Source organism: Castor canadensis, chromosome 16 (genome assembly GCF_047511655.1).
Source record: "Castor canadensis chromosome 16, mCasCan1.hap1v2, whole genome shotgun sequence".
NCBI lineage: Eukaryota > Metazoa > Chordata > Mammalia > Rodentia > Castoridae > Castor > Castor canadensis.
This window is the reverse complement of record NC_133401.1, coordinates 66,422,856-66,443,963: the sequence shown is the minus strand read 5'-3', so window position 1 is coordinate 66,443,963 and position 21,108 is coordinate 66,422,856. Positions and strand designations below refer to the sequence as shown.

The 21,108-nt window shown below is 45.2% G+C and overlaps 1 protein-coding gene across 1 annotated transcript in view; it reads left to right on the top strand.

The window, feature by feature from the left end:
* The window catches only part of Adamts2 (ADAM metallopeptidase with thrombospondin type 1 motif 2), a 240,526-nt gene that overhangs the window by 194,610 nt on the left and 24,808 nt on the right, over positions 1–21,108 (top strand). The window contains exons 6-13 of the mRNA XM_020166816.2: positions 81–237; positions 2,643–2,748; positions 3,106–3,249; positions 3,595–3,727; positions 5,470–5,583; positions 14,329–14,474; positions 16,391–16,566; positions 18,014–18,147. Of these exons, the coding sequence (XP_020022405.2) occupies positions 81–237; positions 2,643–2,748; positions 3,106–3,249; positions 3,595–3,727; positions 5,470–5,583; positions 14,329–14,474; positions 16,391–16,566; positions 18,014–18,147 (1,110 nt within the window). The remainder of the gene's footprint in view (positions 1–80; positions 238–2,642; positions 2,749–3,105; positions 3,250–3,594; positions 3,728–5,469; positions 5,584–14,328; positions 14,475–16,390; positions 16,567–18,013; positions 18,148–21,108) is intronic.

Sequence of the window (21,108 nt, the reverse complement as noted above, 5' to 3'; positions counted from 1 at the left end):
TCAACACTGCAGGCTGCTCAGCCCCCAAACAGTCTGCCAGACACCCACCCCTCTCCTCCTTCTCTCCCTACCCCCTGCAGTCCACCAGCCTCATCGAGATTGGGAACCCCTCTCAGAGCCTGGAGAATGTCTGTCGCTGGGCCTATCTGCAGCAGAAGCCAGACACCGGCCATGATGAGTACCACGACCACGCCATCTTCCTCACAAGGCAGGACTTTGGGCCTTCAGGCATGCAAGGTGAGCCTCGCCTACAGGGACTCGGGGCTGAGCTAGTGACCATTCAAAGGAAGAGTCAGCAGGGGGCACTGAGGCCACCTTGGGGGTGGTGTGATGGTTTAGGTTGGTACTAGTGACCTCCTGGCTCTGGAAATCCATCAGGGCCTGTGCTGTTTCCTCCAAGAGCGGGGGAAGGTCAGAAGTGGTCAGACAAACAGAGACTGAATCTGGAAGGGCAAAGGCTAGATGGTGTCTGAGTCTGGGTTTCAGAGTAATTGGCTTCCTCAGGTTCTAGAAAACAACTTTGAATCAATTGCCAACCTCTAAAGCACTTAGAGCTCTTCCCTGACCATGCTGGAAAAGAAAGATGAGAAATTTTAAATGCTTAGCAATTAACCAGTACACTTATAAATAATCAACTGGTCAAAGATGAAATAACAGAAAAAAATTCGAATATATTTTTAAACTGAATCATAATGATGATATCAAAACTGGAACATGTAGCTAATGTAATGAGTAGATAAGTATAGCCTTCTGTGCATTCGTTAGGAAAGAAGGTTGAAAAGTCAATCATATATGCATATGTCTCACGAAATTTGCCAAAGAACAACAAACTAAATCCAACAAAACTAGAAGGAAAGATATTAAAAGTTAAGAGCAGGATTGTTACAATGGAGAACAATTACAATAAAGAAACGTAACAGAACCAAAAATTCAATTCCTTGAAAAACCCCTAGCAATGCTAATTTTAAAAAAGAAAGAAAATGCAAATTTGCAAAGATGAGGAATGCAAAGGGGACATCCTACAGAGTTTTTAAAAGATAGTAAGAAGATATTTTGAATAGCTTTATGTCAATTAATTAATTTGTCAATTTAGATGAAAGGTACAGATCCTTGGAGAGATATAAATTGAGCTGGGAAAATAATAGAAAGCCTGAATATTCTCATCTATTAAAAATTAAATTTATAATTTAAAGCCTTTCTTTAAGGTAAACGCCAGAGCTTGATAGCTTTACCAGGTAATTTTTCCTAATGTTTAAGGAAGAATAACACCAGTCATATACAAACTTTCAGAGAATGAAAATAGAAGGAACATATTCCACCTAATTTTATGAGACTTATCTAAGTTTGATAGCAAAATCTGAGAAAAAATTACAAGGAAGAATTTCCCAAAGCAAGGTATTAGAAAGTCAAATCTGGAGCCAGATTTGTTTAAAGGTACTGTATCACAATGAATTTAAATTTATTCTAGAAATACAGAATTGTTTAACAATGGACAATCAACTATTTTAATTCATCACATCAACAGAATAAAGGAGAACACCATATGATCATCTCAGTTGATCCAGAAAAAGTATTTAACAAAAATTAAGATCCATTTATAATAAAAACATTCTTTGGAACTAGGAGTAGAATAAACTTTTCTAATATGGTAAAGATGTTTACAAAGAACCAAGAACACTTCTATTCAACATTGCAGTGGAGATCCTAACCAGTGAAATAAGGCAAGAAAAAGAAATAAAAATATAAGAATCAAACAGGAAGAAATGAAACTCTTGTTTAAAGATGGTATGCTTGCATTCATAAATAAATACAAAAGAATCTATGAGTAAGTAATTAAAATTACTGGAGATGATATTAATATTAAAAAACATCAATTGAATTTCTGTATTCTAATAACTAGAATACTAGTTTTTAGAAGCTAAAATGTAAAAGCAAGTTTCATTTACAACAGAAGACACATAGGAACAAGTCAAAAAAGTATGTCTAAGGCCTAGACCAAAAAGCTATAAAAAATTTTTGAAAGAAATCATAAAAGATCAAATAAAGGAAGGGATATGCCATGGTATAGAGAGGAATATTCACTGTCATAAAGCTGAAAGTTTTCTCCCATTGTGTATATGGTCAATGCCAATGAGCTCCAAAGTAAGTTCAGCTCCAAAAGAATATTTAGAATATTAGAACTAGACTGATTCTGATGTTTATGCAAAAAAGCAATGGGCTAAAAACAGCCACAGATAATTGAAAAAATAGCAAAGTATTCAGTACTTATAAATAAGTAATGAAGAGTATGATTTGGGGTGAGGGTTCACAAGTACATCATTAGAACAGAATACAGAGTCCAGAATTCAACCTGAGAGGTGGCAGACAAGGCCCAGAAGGTGACACCTGGACCAGGAAATTGATATCAGCTGCAGTGTGGACTTTGACAGGCAGGGTGGCCACAGAACTTAAAAGGTGATGACTGTGGGCCTACTGCCAGGGGAGGCATCTTCTAAGCTGTACCAGCAGGGGGCGCTTTGCCCTGCTCATTTGTTCCAGAGACTGCATCCTGGAAAAGCAGCATGGTGGGGAGGGGTTACCCTGCTTGGGCTCTTGCAGCATCTGTGGTCTGGGAGCAGGAGTCACTTTTTGTCTCCTCCTAGGCTATGCTCCTGTCACTGGGATGTGCCACCCTGTCCGCAGCTGCACCCTGAACCATGAGGATGGCTTCTCGTCAGCGTTTGTGGTGGCCCATGAGACTGGCCATGTGTAAGTAGCCTGGCCATTCTTGTCTGAGGAAGATTGGGGCTTAGAGAGGCCACCCCTAAGATCCTCTGCCCTTGGCTGCCCCCTTCTCCTCTGTGCCCTGAGAGGGACAGCCATGCATGAAAACCAGTTGTCCATCATGTCCACTGCCTCCAGTGTTTTCATCCAGCAGTGGCCCTCCTTGGGGACAGGATTCCTGAGAGAGGGAGCTAAATGGCTCCTCCCCAGCAGGCCTCTGACTTTAGGAATCCAGCGGCTGGAGCATGGGCACCACCTGGCTTGTCGTGTTGGGTGGGAAGGAGGCGGCAAGTCAGCACAGCTGGGTGAGGGTCCAGCCAGGCTCCCTTGCTCCCTGCACAGGTTAGGCATGGAACACGATGGGCAGGGCAACCGCTGCGGTGATGAAGTACGGCTGGGCAGCATCATGGCGCCACTGGTGCAGGCTGCCTTCCACCGCTTCCACTGGTCCCGCTGCAGCCAGCAGGAGCTCAGCCGATACCTGCAGTGAGTACCTCCCTGCTGTTCCCCAGGTGACTCCTCAGTCTCCAAGCTCAGCTCAAGCACCCGCTGTGCCTGGATCCAGCCCTCACTCCCTGAGTCCTCTGGCTGAAGTGCAGGGGACGAGTGGTGGGGTGGACATCCATTGTTGGGGACCCAGCCTTGACTGCCAAGTGGCCAGGTCTTGGTCTCTCATACCAAAGAACAACAGTGCAGCAGGGAAACTGAGGCAATACAGCCAGGTACTGTCCAGCCCACCATGACAGCTCTAGAAGGGACCTCAGTTGCCTCCTGGGCTGGATGGCCATCCCCACCAAAGGCTGCTTGTGGCACCTATGTGTCCCCTCACAGCTCCTATGACTGCCTGCGGGACGATCCCTTCGCCCACGAATGGCCGGCGCTGCCCCAGCTCCCAGGGCTGCACTATTCCATGAATGAGCAGTGCCGCTTCGACTTTGGCCTTGGCTACATGATGTGCACCGCGGTGAGTGCAGGGAGACAGCGGGTGTCCCCAGGGCCCTGCAGTGACGGCCCTTCACGCGCCAGCCTCCTGCTTGGGTCAAAGGGATGCCCACCAGGTTCTTCTGCCAGGCACATGGGCTTCCAGCCATTTGTCCAGGCTTTAGTAGGTGTGCAGCCCCCACACTGGAGGCTGGGAAGGCCCAGCCATGTGCAGGAACACGGGGATGCTTCAGCACCCGCACTGTATGCACACGGCACTCACAACCCAGAATCATGCACTCACAGCACATAAGTCACAAGCTAGTTCCAACGGGGCATCCCAAGGTATAGAACTGGTGGGGGAGCAACACAGCAACTAAGAGACAGCATAGATAAATGGGACCTCATAAAGCTAAAAAGCTTCTGTTCAACAAAAGAAATGGTCTCTAAACTGAAGAGAACACCCACAGAGTGGGAGAAAATATTTGCCAGCTACACATCAGACAAAGGACTGATAACCAGAATATATAGGGAACTTAAAAAACTAAATTCTCCCAAAACTAATGAACCAATAAAGAAATGGGCAAGTGAACTAAACAGAACTTTCTCAAAAGAAGAAATTCAAATGGCCAAAAAACAAATGAAAATATGCTCACCATCTCTAGCAATAAAGGAAATGTAAATTAAAACCACACTAAGATTCCACCTCACCCCTGTTAGAATAGCCATCATCAGCAACACCACCAACAACAGGGGTTGGCAAGAATGCGGGGAAAAAGGAACCCTTTTACAGTGTTGATGGGATTGTAAACTAGTACAACCACTCTGGAAAAAAATTTGGAGGCTACTTAAAAAGCTAGACATTGATCTACCATTTGATCCAGCAATACCACTCTTGGGGATATACCCAAAAGACTGTGACACAGGTTACTCCAGAGGCACCTGCACACCCATGTTTATTGCGGCACTATTCACAATAGCCAAGTTATGGAAACAACCAAGATGCCCCACCACTGACAAATGGATTAAGAAAATGTGGTATCTGTACACAATGGAATTTTATGCAGCCATGAGGAAGAACGAAATGTTATCATTCACCGGTAAATGGATGGAATTGGAGAACATCATTCTGAGTGAGGTTAGCCTGGCCCAAAAGACCAAAAATCGTATGTTCTCCCTCATATGTGGACATTAGATCAAGGGCAAACACAACAATGGGATTGGACTTTGAGCACATGGTAAAAGCGAGAGCACACAAGGGAGGGGTGAGGATAGGTAAGACACCTAAAAAACTAGCTAGCATTTGTTGCCCTTAACGCAGAGAAACTAAAGCAGATACCTTAAAAGAAACAGAAACCAATAGGAAAAGGGGACCAGGAACTAGAGAAAAGGTTAGATCAAAAAGAATTAACCTAGAAGGTAACACACACGCACAGGAAATCAATGTGAATCAATGCCCTGTATAGCTATCCTTATCTCAACCAGCAAAAACCCTTGTTCCTTCCTATTATTGCTTATACTCTCTCTACAACAAAATTAGAAATAAGGGCAAAATAGTTTCTGCTGGGTATTGAGGGGGTGGGGGGGGAGAGGGAGGGGACAGAGTGGGTGGTAAGGGAGGGGGTGGGGGCAGGGGGGAGAAATGACCCGAGCCTTGTATGCACATATGAATAATAAAATAATAAAATAAAAATAAAAAAAAGAACTGGTGGGGGGAGAGTGAGTTCCTGGATGGTCTCCCACAGGGGGAGGTAGCCTGGTGAACTATAGGTGCTCTCTTTCCAGTTCCGGACCTTTGACCCCTGCAAACAGCTGTGGTGCAGCCACCCTGACAACCCCTACTTTTGCAAGACCAAGAAGGGCCCCCCACTGGACGGAACCATGTGCGCACCTGGGAAGGTGAGTCAGAACCAAGGGCTCTTGGAGGGTGGAAGTGGAGAAGGCAGGCACTGGCACCACGGGGCACACAGATAGCCAGATATAGGGCCTGCAGTGCCTGCAAGATGAGGCCAGGAACCTTCTCAGGGGACCCCAGTCCCCCCTCTTTTTCCCACTTTCTAATTACTCCGCACACTCCATAAGCCAGAGCTTCCACCACCCTATGCATCCAGAGAAACCTGGCCTCTCAGAGCTCCTCTGTGTGTCCCAAAGCCCCTGCACACTGTGGGTGACTGTGGGTTTTCTGGCCATGAGGCAGCATTGGGTCCCCAAGCCCAGTGTACGGTGTATCCTCTCCTTCCCCAGAGCCTGTGGGTGTCCTTTGTCAGGCCCACCCTGCTGGTAAGTCTGCAGAAGAAGGGCTTTTCCTTCCCTGTTGGCCCAGCCAAAACTGCAGGCTTGATTCTCATTGGTCCAGGTGTAATCACATGTATATTCCTCAGCCAATCACTTGTTAAGGGCCTGGCATATGCAGATGAACCTAAACCTGGATTTCTTTCCCAGTGAAGCCTCACTAGCCATCAGGGGCTATGTGGAGTTGGGGAGTGGGCTCCAGAGCATGTTCCAGGATGTCGGGCTTAAAGGACACCCCCAAATAATCTGGGCCTGTGGTTCCTTAGTGCAGGTCTTTGGCCTAGGAGTAGGCCAGCTGCCTAATTGTAGCTCTTGGTAGAGCTTCTTAAAGATACAGATTTCTAGGCTCAGCCTTAAAGACTTATCTGGTTTAGGGCCCCAGATTCAGTATTTCGCTTTGTTTTGCTTCTGTTTTAACTTATGGTAAAATTCACCATTTTTAACTCACTTTAAATTGCACAGTTCAGGGGTAGTTTAGTACATTCACAGTAAGAGGCAATCATCACCACTATCTGCCTCCAGAACATTTTTACCACCCCAAAAATTAATTCATTAATCAGTCACTCTGCTGTCCCCTCTTTTCCACCACTGTTTTTCTGTCTCTATGGAATTGCCTATCCTGGATTTTGTATACATGGACTCACACATATATGATTCACTTAACACAATGTGTTCAAGGTTCATCCAATTGTAACATGTATCAGTACTTCATCCCTTTCCTTTTTGTGGCTGAATAATACTCCACTGTATGTTTATACCATGTTTCATTTATCCACTTATCCTCTGATTAGACATTTGGGTTTTTTCTGTTTTGGTAACTGTAAGTATTGCTTCTTGAACATTTTTATATAACTGTTTGAAGACTTGGAATTGCTATTTTAAAGAAGTGATTGAACTGTGTGTAAGACTTAATAAACTGTGAGAACTCAGAGGTGAGACGTTGTTAGTAATATACCAGGGCATGTGATGCCAGGTATAGAATACGGATATAGACCTCTTTTCTTTCTCAAACTACGGTGGATAGTCGAAACTGTAAGTGGGGATGTAACGAGGCAAGGGAGTCCAGGAGAGGAGAGAAAAGCATTGGTCCCAGGAAGGATCCTAGTGATGGGCTCACATAGTCAAATGTTTTCATAAACTTCACGAAGTAAGGTGTTTTCACTATCATCAATGAAGGTCACTCCTTTTTTCTCTTCTGTTTCTCCTTGGTACTTTCTTCCATTGGCTGGCAGCAGAGTGGCCATGGAGACCGCAGTTTAGGCAACAGAGGGCTTGGATTTTTTTTTTTTTTCAGTACTGGGGCTTGAACTCAGGGCCTACATCTGGAGCCACTCCACCAGTCCCTTTTTTGTTTTTTTCAAGATCGGGTCTCACGAACTATTTACCTGGGCTGGCTTCGAACTGTGATCCTCCTGATCTCTGTCTCCTGAGTAGCTAGGATTACAGGTGTGAGCCACCAGTGCCTGGCAAGGGCTTGGATTTGAAGTCTATTTATTTACTCAGTATGTTACTTGGAGAGTTAAATTATTGTTCCTGTCCAGGTAGAAGAGTAGTTTCCAAAAATATTCCTCCCAGACTGTGCCAACTCACCCAGTGCCACTGCAGACCACGCACCTGTGTGGCCCATTTTCCTCAATTTTTTGGAGAAGGTGTTCAACTCTACCTGAGGTTGTGATTCCTTCTTTATTTAACATAGTTTTTGTTTTTCCTTTTGGGATTTGTCTTGTAAATGGTGTACTTTAAGCAGTTCCAACATGGATGTGTCTTTAGAAAGGCTAAGTGTCACAGGATGATCCGTTTGTTTAAAAGCTGTCACAGCCTCACGGCATATGTATGACAAAAAGCAATAAGTGGTCTAAAATATCTGTTCAAAGACCAGAAGAGAAATCTGATTTTAAAAAAGTAGATGAAAAATGTGGATAAAGTCTTTTTTTTTTCAGTTCTGGGGCTTGAACTCAGGTCCTACACCTTGTGCCATTCTACCAGCACTTTTTTGTGATGGATTTTTTTCAAGATAGGGTCTCTCGAACTATTTCCCCGGGCTGGATTCAAACCTCTGTCTTCCTGGTCTCTGCCTCCTGAGTAGCTAGGACTACAGGAGTGAGCCACCGGTGCCCAGCTGGATAAAGTCTTAATACACCACATTAGCTGTAATACTGAAAGTTGTTTTGAAATGTTTCAAGAGAGAAATTACAGACTTCTGAATTGTTTATATGTATCTACAGGTACCTTTTTTTACCATTTTAAAATTTATTTTCTAAAGAAAAATAAAGCTCACATAAAGATTAATTGAATCTAAAACTAAACTAATAAGAGTGAATAAAGAAATCAACGGAAATAACTCAGGCTTCAGAAAGTTAATTGTCACAATAATAAAAGCAAAGTTTCAGATCAAACCAAAAGGAGGCACTCGTTAGGAGAAAGATAACCAATCAGAGAAGGAGCGGGCAGGGTCTTTGACCATCTGACAATCCAATTAATTAAGAGCGGTGATTATGACGAGGACATGGGGAAAACATTTAAATGCCTTTCTAATTTGACACGAAACATTGACAACATCAAAAATAATAGGAAGATCAGAATATTGCCCCTACTATAAGGACCTTGATTGTTGCTAATTCAAAGAATATTTTAAAGTCAAACTCTGACCAGCAAAACTTGATATGCTGTGAAATCTACATCAAGGAAGGAAACCAGGTAACACTTTCTACAAATCTGATTTTTCTTCGTGTTCAGATAGCATCAACAATAACTACTTTAAATTAGCAATTAAAAAAAAAGAGCCAGGCATATTGGCTCATGTCTGTAGCTGCGATTCAGCTACTCAGGAGGCAGAGATTGGGAGGATCATGAAGATCGAGGTTTGAAACCAGCCCAGGCCAAAGGTTAGTGAGACCGCAACTCAATCAATGAGCTGGCATTGGTAGTGTGCGCCTGTCATCCCAACTACACAAGATGCTTCAACAGGAGGATCTCGGTCCAGGCCTGCCCAGGCATAAATGCGAGACCCTATTCAAAAAGTAACAAAGGCAAGAAGGACTGAAGTGACTCAATGGTACAATGCCTGCCTGGCACCTATCAGGCCTGACTTCAACCCCCAGTGCCACCAAAAAAAAAGGAAAAGAAAATACTTCCCTTAACACCCTACAGCAAGGACTGACAGACTATAAGAGCCAACTCCATTAGCTGTCTGTTTTGGTTTTCCCCTAACAGCTTTCATTGGCTGTACAACCATCACAACACTCAAATTTTGTAACATTTTTGTCATTCCAAAAAAAAAAAAAAAAAAAAAAGCCCCTGACCTGATGGTAATCACTCCAGTCTTCCTGTTCCTGTCCCAGCCCTAGGCTGTCTTTATAGGTTGCCCTACTCTGTACATTTTATATAAATGGAATTATACAGCGCGTGGCCTTTTGTGCCTGGCTTCCTTCATTTAGCACAATGTTCACTTGGTTCATCCGTGTTATAGCATGTTATCACACTTCATGCCTTCTTGCTGCTGAGTAATGATCTCTGTGTCTTTGTCTTGTTATTCATTCTAGTCGTCAAGTTGTTTGTTGATGGACATGGGTGGTTTCTGCTCGAACATTCACACACACAGTATTGCAGGGATATGTCATTTAGCTTGGACATGTGTCTAGAAGTGGAATTGTTGGGTCCTATGCTAACTGTATGTTTAACGTCTTCCAGAACTTCCAGACTGTTTTCCATAAGACCTTTTCACATTCCAACTAGCAATGTGTTGGTTCCTCTGTCCCTATGTCCTCCCCCAAACCTGTGACCTGTTTCTTCACACATCCCAATGGATGTGAAGTGTTATCTGTTTGGGGCTTTGATTTGTACATCCCTAATTTCCTATAATGTCAGCATCTTTTCTTGTGATCATGGAAGGATTATGTATTTTTTTCTTTTACAAATGTCTATTTATATTCTGGATTTATATCCAAGAATACTTATGAGATACATTAGATTTGTAATTTGCAAATATTTTCTCCCATTCTGTGAATTGTATTTTTACTTTCATGATAGCATCATTTGATACACAAAGGGTTTTAAATTCAGCCCTATTTATCTTTTTTTTTCCCTAAATTTTGGAAATAACTTTTAGATATAACTTTTGGTGTTATATCTAAGAAACCATTGCTGTTAGGTCAAGAAAACTTCCCCTTCCTTTTATTCTGAGAGTTTCAGCTCTCATAGTTAAGCCTGCAGGCCATTTTGAGGTAATTTTTGTGAAAGGTTGAATGTCTGTGGCCCCTCCAAAATCAATGGTACTCTAAAGAAGCAGTAGAAAGAGGTTAGGCTCCCACCCTCACAGATGTAAGTGACCTTTGAAAAAGGCCAGGAGGAACTAGATAGGACGTGTCGTTCCCCCGCTCCGCCTTCTATCCCCACGATCACCTGGAGAAACGCATTCCAGAAGACATAGTAACAAGGTGCCATCTTGGAAGCAGAAAGCCAACCTTCACCAGACACTGAATCTGCTGGCGCCTCGATCATAAACTTCTCAACCTCCAGAACAATGAGACACAACTTTCTCTTATTTACAAATTACCTGGTAGGTGGCATCTTGTTAAAGCAGTTTGAGTTGATCTATTCAGCCTCTCACCAAAAGCATGAGTTAACTGTGGGTGTTTCTTTGATTTCCATGATCACACTGGAAGGTTCTCTTCCATTCCAGGTTTGTTGTGTGTTTACTAGTGAAAGGATGGTTGGATTTTGCCAAACTATTTAACTCTGTCTTTATGCATTTATTTGTTTATTTTGCCATGCTGGGGATTGAACAGGGCCTCAGCATGCTAAGCAAGTGCTTTATTACTGAATGGGTTTTCAAGCCCTGAGATGATCATCTGGCTTCTGTCTTTACTCTGTTAATATGGCACATTACACTGGTTTTCAGGTGCCAGACTACATTTCAGGGACAAAATCACATTTGGTCGTGGTGCACGATCCTTTTAATATGCTTTTGGATTCAGTTTGCTTGTATTTTGTTAAGGATTTTTACATCTCTGTTCATATGAGATACTGGTCTGTAGTTTTCTTATGTTGTCTCTGATTTTGATATTAGTATAATAGTGACCTCATGGAATGAATTGGGGATTATTTTTTGAAGGATTGTATTAATTTTTCTTTAGATGTTTGGTAGAATTTACTAGTGAAACCATCTAGGCCTAGACTTTTGTTTGTGGGAAGTTTTAAAATCATTCAATCTATTTCAGATAGGTCTACTCAGATTTCTCTACCTTCCTTAAATCCACCCTGGTCGTTTGTATCTTTCTAGAAATGTGTCCAATTTTAGCACTGCTTTATCATGGGCTGGCCTTAGCATACCCCCCAAAAAAGAGGCAGGGCCTGGTTGGAGCAAGTAGGTCACTGGGGGTGTCTTTGAAGCATGTATCTTGTTCCCTGGACCCCTCCTCTTGGTCTGTCTCTACTTCCTGGCTGCCATGAGCTGAGCAGCTCTCATCTATTACACCCTTGCCACCATGATTCTGTGCTCACTACAGGCCCATAGCAATGAGCTAGCCAACCATGAACTGAAACCTCTGAGACCATGAGCCAAAATAAATCTTTCCTCCCTTAGATTTTCTCAGGTATTTTGTCATAGCAACAGAAAAGTGACTGACACAGTGAGTCCTTTTTGGTTTTTTTTTTCCTGCATTCGTATTTTGTCTTTATTTTTGACATTTTTGATTTTATCAGATCTCTGGGTGTGGATCTCTGCATTTAGCCTACTTGGAATTGCTTTTCTTGGATGTATAGGTTAATGTTTTTCATTCAATTTCATAAGTTTTTCAGCTGTTACTTTCCAGAATCTTTTGCTCCTTTCTCTGTGTCTTCTCCTTATGATACTTCTCCTGTGCATATTTCAGTGTGATTAATGTTCTTTCATGTTTAACAAAGGCTTTATTAATTTTTCCCCATTCTTCTTTCTCATCTGCCAGTTGCATGGCTTTGATTGATCTATACTCGAGTTCACTGGTTCTCTTCTGCCAGCTCAGATCTACCACTGAGCCCCCGATTGAATTTATTATTTACGTTTTTGTACTATTCAACTTCAGAATTTATAATTCTTTATAATTTCTGTCTCTTTACCAATATCCTCTTATTTGGTGAGACATCATTCTTATCCCCTCCTCTAGTTCTTCAGACATGGTTTCCTGTTGTATGGCTCCTCAGAGGTCACAGCCTTGGGCATATGCATGGTCACTCTGACCACAACTGTCCCACACGATATTCTACTAGGCTGTCTTTGACTATCTTTTCCCCTGTTTTCTCTCTGTTAAGCTTCTGGCTCTTCTACCTCTATTAATTCAGAACCAACTGTCAGCCTTCACTAACTGCTGGCTGATGGTTGTGAAGTTTTGTTTTTGTTTTTGTTTTTTTAGCATTGGGATTGGACACAGGGCCTCACACAGCTACATAAGTGTTCCACTACTGAGCTATACTCTAGTCTCTGCTATTCTGCTTTCTATAATGCCTGGGATATAACTTGCTCTACAGTCTAATCCAATTAAGTTCTGAATCTTTCACAGCATCTTTCAGCCTTACTCAAACTATGGAGAGCTCCTAGTTGTCTTTATCCTTGGTTCTTTGTGTTAAACTTCTACTTGGTTTACCACTTGCTTTGTGGCTCCTGGTATCATGGAACTATTTGCTTACTCCCAAATGCTCACTGCCAAGGTCTCTTCTGTTCTTAGGCATAAACTTTTCCACGTTCTGTTCCAGAGAAAGTCAGTCTAATCAGGGAGAGCTATGGAGCTCTCTGTTTTCTGCCTCTCCCTCTGGGCAGACCACTGTTCCACTGTCCAAGCACCAGGGGCAGGGACAGAGGCCTGCTTCTCCCAGAATAACACTCCTCACCTACAAGCAGGTCACTAGCTGGGAATGACAGCCCCTAGTCTTCTCGGATCACCCCTTTCAGCATAGAACCACTATGCTACAATCTCTGTGCAAGCTGGAGAAGGAGCTATTAGGCTCAATATTTGGCCTGCTGTGCCTGGGACAGAACTTCTGCCCAAAGAGTGTGGACTGGATATGGGAAACGAACCCCAGTCCTCTTGGCCATCCCACTTGGAATAGATTTTCTGCAACCTAGAGTTGGTAGGGATGGGAGATGCCTCTGGCCTGCCTTTCCCAGTGTGAAGCCATAGCCCTAGATCAGGGCTAAGATATATAGGGAGTCCCATCTTCCTAACAGGAAAGCTCCTGTCACACTAAGCAAGGTAAGGAATTAAAAAGAGTTGTGCCTCAAGTGCCATAGCATAGACTTTTGCAATTTTTACCAAGATTTAGTAGATGTTCTTAAATAAATACTTTTTTATTCGTTGTATTTGCTTTAGAACAATTTCCAGAGACTTTAAATGGTTATTTTTTAAAATAATTTTCACAGTTAAATGGATTTTTCTTCTAGTGTCCATTCTAGAAGTTTCCATTTGCTGCCTGTTTTTGTAAATAAAGTTTTATTAGAGCACAGTCATGTCCATTCATTGATGTGCAGTTGCCGACTGCAGTTTTCATGCTCAACAAAGATCATACAGACTGGAGTGTGTGGAATACTTACTGTCTGGCCCTTTGTAGGAAATGTTTGCTAGGGATGACTGTTCTTTCTATTCTCTGTGTGAAGAAAACATTACAAAATTATTGTCATATGAAAAAAAGACCGAAAGCACATGCAAGCAAATTTGTCAGTCAGTTACAAAATCATTGTTCTCTGTTCTGGGTTGGTTGTAGTAATTGTGTTTAAATTGTTTTTAATTTGCGGGAAGGATATATTTTCTCATTCTAAGTCAACAATCCATATTATGCCTACTTTACTGTTTCCAATTTTACGGTCTTCTGAAAGTAGGCTCCTAGATTGAGTAGGCTTCCTCTCCCGGGAAGAAGTGAGAGTGTACGGTTGAATTTAAGTTGTGAAATGTGTTTCCTACATGTTAGTGTTGTAATTACTGTGTTTATGTTTGGTTTTTTTTTTTTTTCCCCTATTTACTGAAATAGATCTTGTATGTGTCTGGAATCTCTAACTTGACGTTCCTGTTGTATATTTATGTGGTCATATGAGGGGACACGGTGTGAGGCAGGCCCTGACTGAGAGGACAGAGCAGGCTGGGCAAGGTGTTGAGGACCGGCAGGAGGCCAGGCTAGTGGGCAGGTAGTGGGGCTGACTCATCCTGCCACTGGCAGGATAGGCCTGTCTTCCTGGAGTGCTCAGAGCTTCTAGGGGCAAGACCCTCCTGTGTTCACAGGGCAGGCCCAAGGCAGATGTCACAGCACTGAGGCTGGGAAGAGTGGGGGGTATCCGAGTGGCCCTGGTGTGAATGGGGATCAAAGGAGTGGCTTTCTGTCTTTTAGCATTGCTTTAAAGGACACTGCATCTGGCTGACACCCGACATCCTCAAACGGGATGGCAACTGGGGTGCCTGGACTCCATTCGGCTCCTGCTCACGCACCTGCGGCACAGGTGTAAAGTTCAGGACCCGCCAGTGTGACAACCCACAGTAAGTTGGCCCAACATTCCTCAGCCTTCCTCCGCAGCCCCTTCACAGCTGGCCCTGTTCTTCAGGGTGCTGGTGGCTGTCGCCTGCCAGTTCTGGAGAGAATGAAAGGGCAAGCCGACCCAACCTCAACTCCCCTACCTGGGAGGATGCTGAGACTCAGGGAGGGCTGTCTCACTGTCTCACTGCACCTAGAAACCTGGTCTCCTGACCCACTGGCCTGGGGCCACACACACCCAGCCTTGTAACCCACTCTGGACACAGACTTTCTCTGTACTTCTTAGGTGAGGACATGAGGGGGAGAAAGTGGGACAGAGATGGAGAAATGGAGGTGTTCCATAGAGGGAGAGATTTCTTGGTTCCCCCAGGATGCCAGGAGAATGAGCAAGGGGTACTTAGCCAAGCAGACATTTGCATTCAGGTGAGAGGCAGGGTCAGTACTTGCCACCCATGCCCAGGTGAGACACAGCCTGCAGAGGCTGCTTGGTGCCAGCCAGACCCCCCCACCCTCAACCATGCTCCTCCTTCCTCCTATACTGGCCCTCTCCCCATCCCATAAATATCCCTCTGGTCCATGCTCCCTTCTCAACCCACAGCCACTTCTTTACTCACACCCCTCCTCCCCTGGATTATTGGTTTACCTCATCCCACCTGAACTCTTTGCCTGAACTCACCTCTGCAGGGAGAGGGAGAATTGTGGGTACATAGATGGTAAATCTACAAATGTCAGCATCACCCAGATCTTACCCTGAGGACCCTGCAGCTGCTTGGACACACGATGAGGCTTTTGTCTTTCTTGTTTTGGCCTGTTCAGTGTTTTAAAGATCTTGATTTACCTGAAATATTGAAAATCTGGAATCTCACATAATAATATAAACAGATTCCCAGCTTCCAAATTGAGCCACACACAGACTGGTAGGCAGGTGTCTGGGTGCGTCTAGACCACGTGGGCTCAGGCCTCTGCAGCAGTCCCCATGCTCGTTTGCTTAGGCTGTTACTTGCTCTGGCCAGACCCGGTTACCATGGAGCCAGAAGGGCTCAGCAGTCACAACTGCAGGGAGAGAGGTTAAGTCTACCTCATGTGGGCAGAGGTATAGAGGTATAGGAGGGGACCTGTGCCCTAGGACCCAGTGGGGGACAGACCTCCATTTAGGAGCACCTGTGTTTGGCCACCCTAGTTGTTCATGGAGCCCTCTCCTCCACTCCAGATACCTCTTCTGCCTAGGGCTCCAGGCTACCATCCTGGCCTGGAGCATTGGCAGAAAGGGGGCACTCTGGCCCCACAAGTTCCCCTGGGAGGTTTTACACTTGCTTTGGGAAGAGATGGACAAGCCGAAGAGTTAGAACCAGAGGAGATCATTGGTGACTTGTCCTGTTCTCCATGAAGTGAAGAACGTGTGGAAGCGCAGCCCACATTCTCTGAGGCCATCCATGACAGAGCATCCACAGAGTCCCAGACACCTGTTGGGACTCATAGCTGGGGATTCTGCTATTTCAGAATGACTTTTGGAGTTCCACACTGTGTGTCAGGCACGGGCGGCCCTGTGTGCCAAGGGCCTGGTGGTAAAGAAGACTCAGTCAGCCTTTGCCACTGGGGTTTGTGGTCTAGTAGGGCAGATCAAATCCAAACACCCAATCAGGCTCTGTGTTCATTTGCAATCCCAGATGTCAGTGCTGGGGGAGGGCTGCATGGGAGCTCCAGGAGGGAAAATATCAACAGCTCCTTCTATTCTTGATGCCTTCAGGCCTGGCTGGCTGGGGAATTGCTGGGCCCTGCTGCCAGGACATAGTTGGGCTGGCTCCCTTTGCTCAGCATACCTGCCCCCAATACCTGAGGCAGGATTCCCCTAAAAATCCCACCTGCAGGCTGGCCTCTTTGTAGAGCCAACAAGCAATGAGACCTTTGCTTTTTCCTTCAGTCCAGCCAATGGGGGCCGCACCTGCTCAGGCCTTGCCTACGACTTCCAGCTCTGCAACCCCCAGGACTGCCCCGACTCCCTGGCCGATTTCCGCGAGGAGCAGTGCAGACAGTGGGACCTGTACTTCGAGCACGGCGATGGCCAGCACCACTGGCTGCCCCACGAGCACCGAGATGGTGAGTCCCTTGTGGGAGGGTGGCCCCCAGGGTGGGACAGGCAGGGGCTTGCATTGTGCCTTAGACCCCTGCCTGGGGCAAGGCCGCAACAACACTTGGGCTGGCAGTTGAGCCCACTCCTGGCCAGTATGGCTGCAGGGACCCACTCCTGGCCTAGGACTCTCCTGGGTTGCAGTCCAGATGCCTAAACACTACTGGGGAGAGGCTGTTGGGCTGGAGGCTGAGGGTGCCAGGCCCCTGCAGGCTCCATCTGGTGGACAGGGCTAAAGTTGCATAGCTGATCAGGTTCATAATGGGAGGATGGGACTGACCTTGCCAAGCATTCAGGTACCCTCTTGACCTTCTTTATTGGGACTCTCAATTACAGTTGTTGAAAGTGGGGCTCGAACTGGTTTAAGCATTCAGAGGCATTTACTTAGTGGTTCTTGGAACTAAAAATGTCTGATAGCTTCAAGAATTAGGAGTGCTTATACAATTGGCCCTGGGTTCCAGGATCTGTTCACCACAGGACACCAAAGTCCACAGATACAATAGTCCTTTATATAAAATGGTGCAGCCTTGGCACATAACCTAGTACGCCCTCCCATATACATTACATCATCTCTTGATGACTTACAATACGTAATTCCATGTAAATGTTGCAAACAGTTATTATACGGTATTGTTTAGGGAATAATGACAAGAAAAAAAATCTGTATGTGTTCAATGCAGATACAGTTGTTTCCAAGTATTTTCAATCCTCGGTTGGTTGAATCTGCAGAGAGACTCAGCCTGTTGGAGCCTGGTACAGAGGCCCAGCTGTATTCCATTTGAGGCCATCTCCCCTCTGATGAGATTTTTAAACATACAATTTCTGTTCTCCTAGACATTGGGTAGGGAAGGGAGACCACATGTGCCATGTGGAGTCACTGCATCATGTGTGTCACACTAGTGGAGCCCCTGCCATATGCCAGAATGTGCCAATGCAGGGCTGAAGGATGACAACACACAAGGAACCTTCCAGAGGGAGCTGCAGCCTGATGACTCCGCATTTTAGTTGCTTCTGATGAATGCTGAGCAGGAAAGGCACCAGGAACCCAAGGCTGAATCTAAGAACGTCTGTTGTATTTGGACCTTAGAGAAAGTTGGCTAAAAGGGCTTCTTAGATGGAGACTTAGCAGATAGCCATTTACCTCAGCAGAGTTAGGATCTCGGGGCAGGCCACAGGGATGTGAAACCAGTTGGGAAAGTTCTTTCTAAGCCTAACAGCACCAGGGTCAAAGGCTCAGAAGACAAAGAGGTAGGACAGAGGTTGCCGTCACCTGCCTCTTTCCCTCTGTGTCTGCTCTGGAGTACAGGCTGCTTTGGGACAAGTGAATTTGAAGAACATTTATAGAACTTTCTTCCCCCAGTAGTGCTTCTCTTGCAAGAAAGCTCCACACTGATGCCCTGCCATTTTCTCTTCCAGCCAAGGAGAGATGCCACTTGTACTGCGAGTCCAAGGAGACAGGGGAGGTGGTGTCCATGAAGCGCATGGTACATGATGGGACGCGCTGCTCCTACAAGGATGCCTTCAGCCTCTGTGTGCGTGGGGACTGCAGGGTGAGTGTGTGAGGCCAGCACGGGCATCTTCTTGGCTTCTGGCTTCCACTCTTGGTAAGATGAAGTGAGGTTAAGCACAGACAATGCAGAGCAAGGCAGGCTCTCCCCTTTCCCATGCCCGGGTCTCAGTCCCCCAGAGGATTCATCTCCATTTAGACCTCCCGATTCCACGGACAAGGGGGTGGACTGGGAGCACAAATTTTTACAAGCTTCCCAGGTGATTCCAATGTACGAGATCCACAGGGGACCCCCAGGAAATGTGACCAACCCTCACCCTCCCCAGAATACTGGGCGACCTACCCCTGGGATCATGGCAGCCCACTATGGTCTCACTGATTTGGTGCTTTGCAGCAATCCACTGCTGTGTTTCCTTGATTATTGCAGAAGTTTCTCGACTTACTATGTACTTGATTCCCAATGTGAGTGCAGTTAGCCTCACGTTAACTGCATTGAACCCACCTAGCCTGCTGACCATCCTAGCCTAGAAACCCAGTGTCATCTGTTGTGTGATCCCGTGACTGGTTGGGAGCTGCTACTGCCTGGTATCCCTGGAGCCTCACATCCCCTTCCTTAGCCAGGAGAAGATCCAAATTCAAAATTGGGAATGCAGGTTCCACTGAGTGTGTATTGCTTTCACACCACCATAAAGTTGATAGAAAAGTCAAACCATCTTTAGTTGGGGACCATCTGTACATCCTTGGCTTCTATTTTAGCCTGTCAAAACAAACAAACAAACAAACAATGAAACAATGGGTAGCCTGTGTGTGCAGTGGTAACATGAGTACCCACCTGCTTACTCAGACCCCCTGGAAGCTGTTGGAGCTTCAGTACACAGGACTGATCGTAGGTGTCACCAGCCTGACTTGTCTTTCCTTCCTGAGAGAGGCTCTGGCAGAAAACCTGCTGGATGCCAAAGGCAGCCCTGGAAGGCTGGGGCAAGGGTGGTGGAACACTGGACACAGGCAGCTAGGAGCAAGCAAAAATGCTGTCCTCCACTCAAGAGGGAGTAGTGGGACCACAGGTGGCAGAAGCTGGTTCAGCTGGAGCCTGGCAGGTAAGCCCAGCCACACAGCTGCTCAGAGACAAACTCAGGCAGCATCTCCTTTGTACCTACAAGATTCTGGCTTACAGAGGATCTGAGAGTGCTACTGAGAGAAGAATTTATTCCTTACATTTCTCAAGGGAAGGGCATATGTACCAGGCAGGGCCCTCTGGGGAGTAGCAGCTTGGTCAGGAGGCAGAAGCTGGCAGGAAGGGAAGCCTGGGCCAGAGCCTTTTCTGGGGTTTCCTTCAGAAAAATAAGCAACACTAACAGCTTAGGCACCGCTCCTTTGAACAACTCAGGCTCTGGGCTATCGGGTGGACTCCCGTTATCTGGTGCAAGGTAAAGGAAATATTAGAGTAGTGTGAAGGGGTGAGGGGGTTGGGTGTAGACTTAGAACTGACTAGGTGCATGTGGAAGATGTGTTCTCAGCCAGGCCCTCTGCTGGCTTTAAAAAATTGGATGGCCTTAGAGGGGCAGCTTCTCCAAGCCAGGAAGATTTTTAAGATGTCAAGCATCATAACTTATAGGGAAAACGTTTAAAAGACATAATTAGGAAAGCATGGGAAACATTTCCTAGTGGAAATAGCTTTAGGAGCAGATAACCTAAGGGGGATATCAGAGCACTGACTCAACACCCTACAGGGCCTGGTCATAACTGCACTCCTGATATTGATAATTAAAGCATAGATTAGATATTTTATGTGTTAATGGTGATTTTGATGGAGAAGAGCAGGGTGCTAGAATTTGCATGTGTGCACACATACATATAATTATATTGCGAAAGAAGACAGGAAGGAAATGGGAATAAGATGGAATCTATCAGTTCTGACAGGACTTTCAATGTGAAGCAACTCTTTAGAAGAATCTAATACTGGTAGAAAAGAAATTAATAATACCCAAATGGATACTGTCAATCAGAAATCAAAGCACAGTGACTCAGGAAGGTTACAAGCAAAATGACAAGAAAGATAGGTCAGGAGAACAAGGCACCACACACATGTGCACGCACACACACACGAAATCACAAGAGAATTGAGCATTAAGTGAGGCCAGTAGGGTCATTTTGATTTAAAGAAGGGCACAATCACCACCTTGATCAAGAAATAACATGCCTTCAAATGTGTCACCTAAAAACTGCTAAAAGAGAGAAATTGACCAGGTGCAGATAGGGAGGATGGAGGCTCAAGACCAGCCAGGTAAAAAGTTGGCAAGACCCAATGTCAATAAATAAGATGGGTGTGGTAGTATGTGCCTGTATTCTGAACTATGAGGGAGGCACAGAAAGGAGGATTGCAGTCAGAGGCTGGTCCTAGGCAAAAAAGAAGAGACCCTACCAGAAAAATAACTAAAACACAAAAGGACTGTGGAGGGGGGCATGGCTCAAATGATAGAGCACTTGCCTAGCATGTGTCAGGTCCTGGGTTCAATCTTTAGTACTGCAAGTTTAAAAAAAAAAAAAAAGATGTTCATTTAGCTTACAGTTTTGGAGGCTGGAAATCCAACATTAGGTGACTCCATTGGTTTGGCCTCAAATGAGGGTCCCCTTAGCTGGGTCACAACATGGGTGAGCAGCAAAAAGGGAAACCACTGAGGGCAGAAGGGGGCAAGTACACAAGGTGGCCTCATTTTCTCATTTTCAGCTCTCACAGGGGCTAACCAGCACCAATCCATGACCTAAGCACCTTCCACTAGGCCCCATCTCTTAAAGTTTCCACCATCTCACCACACCACAGTGGCGACCAAGCTTCCAGTGCATGAACTTTTTTGGAGGACAACAATGTCCAAACCACAGCCTGGCCATGACCCAGGCAAAAACCACCATGTCTTACCACCCCTCTAGGTGACAGGAAAATGTCTTTTGACTTTGACTCTTAGACACATCCTGATTTCAGAAAATAAAAGATGAGAGCTGGGCG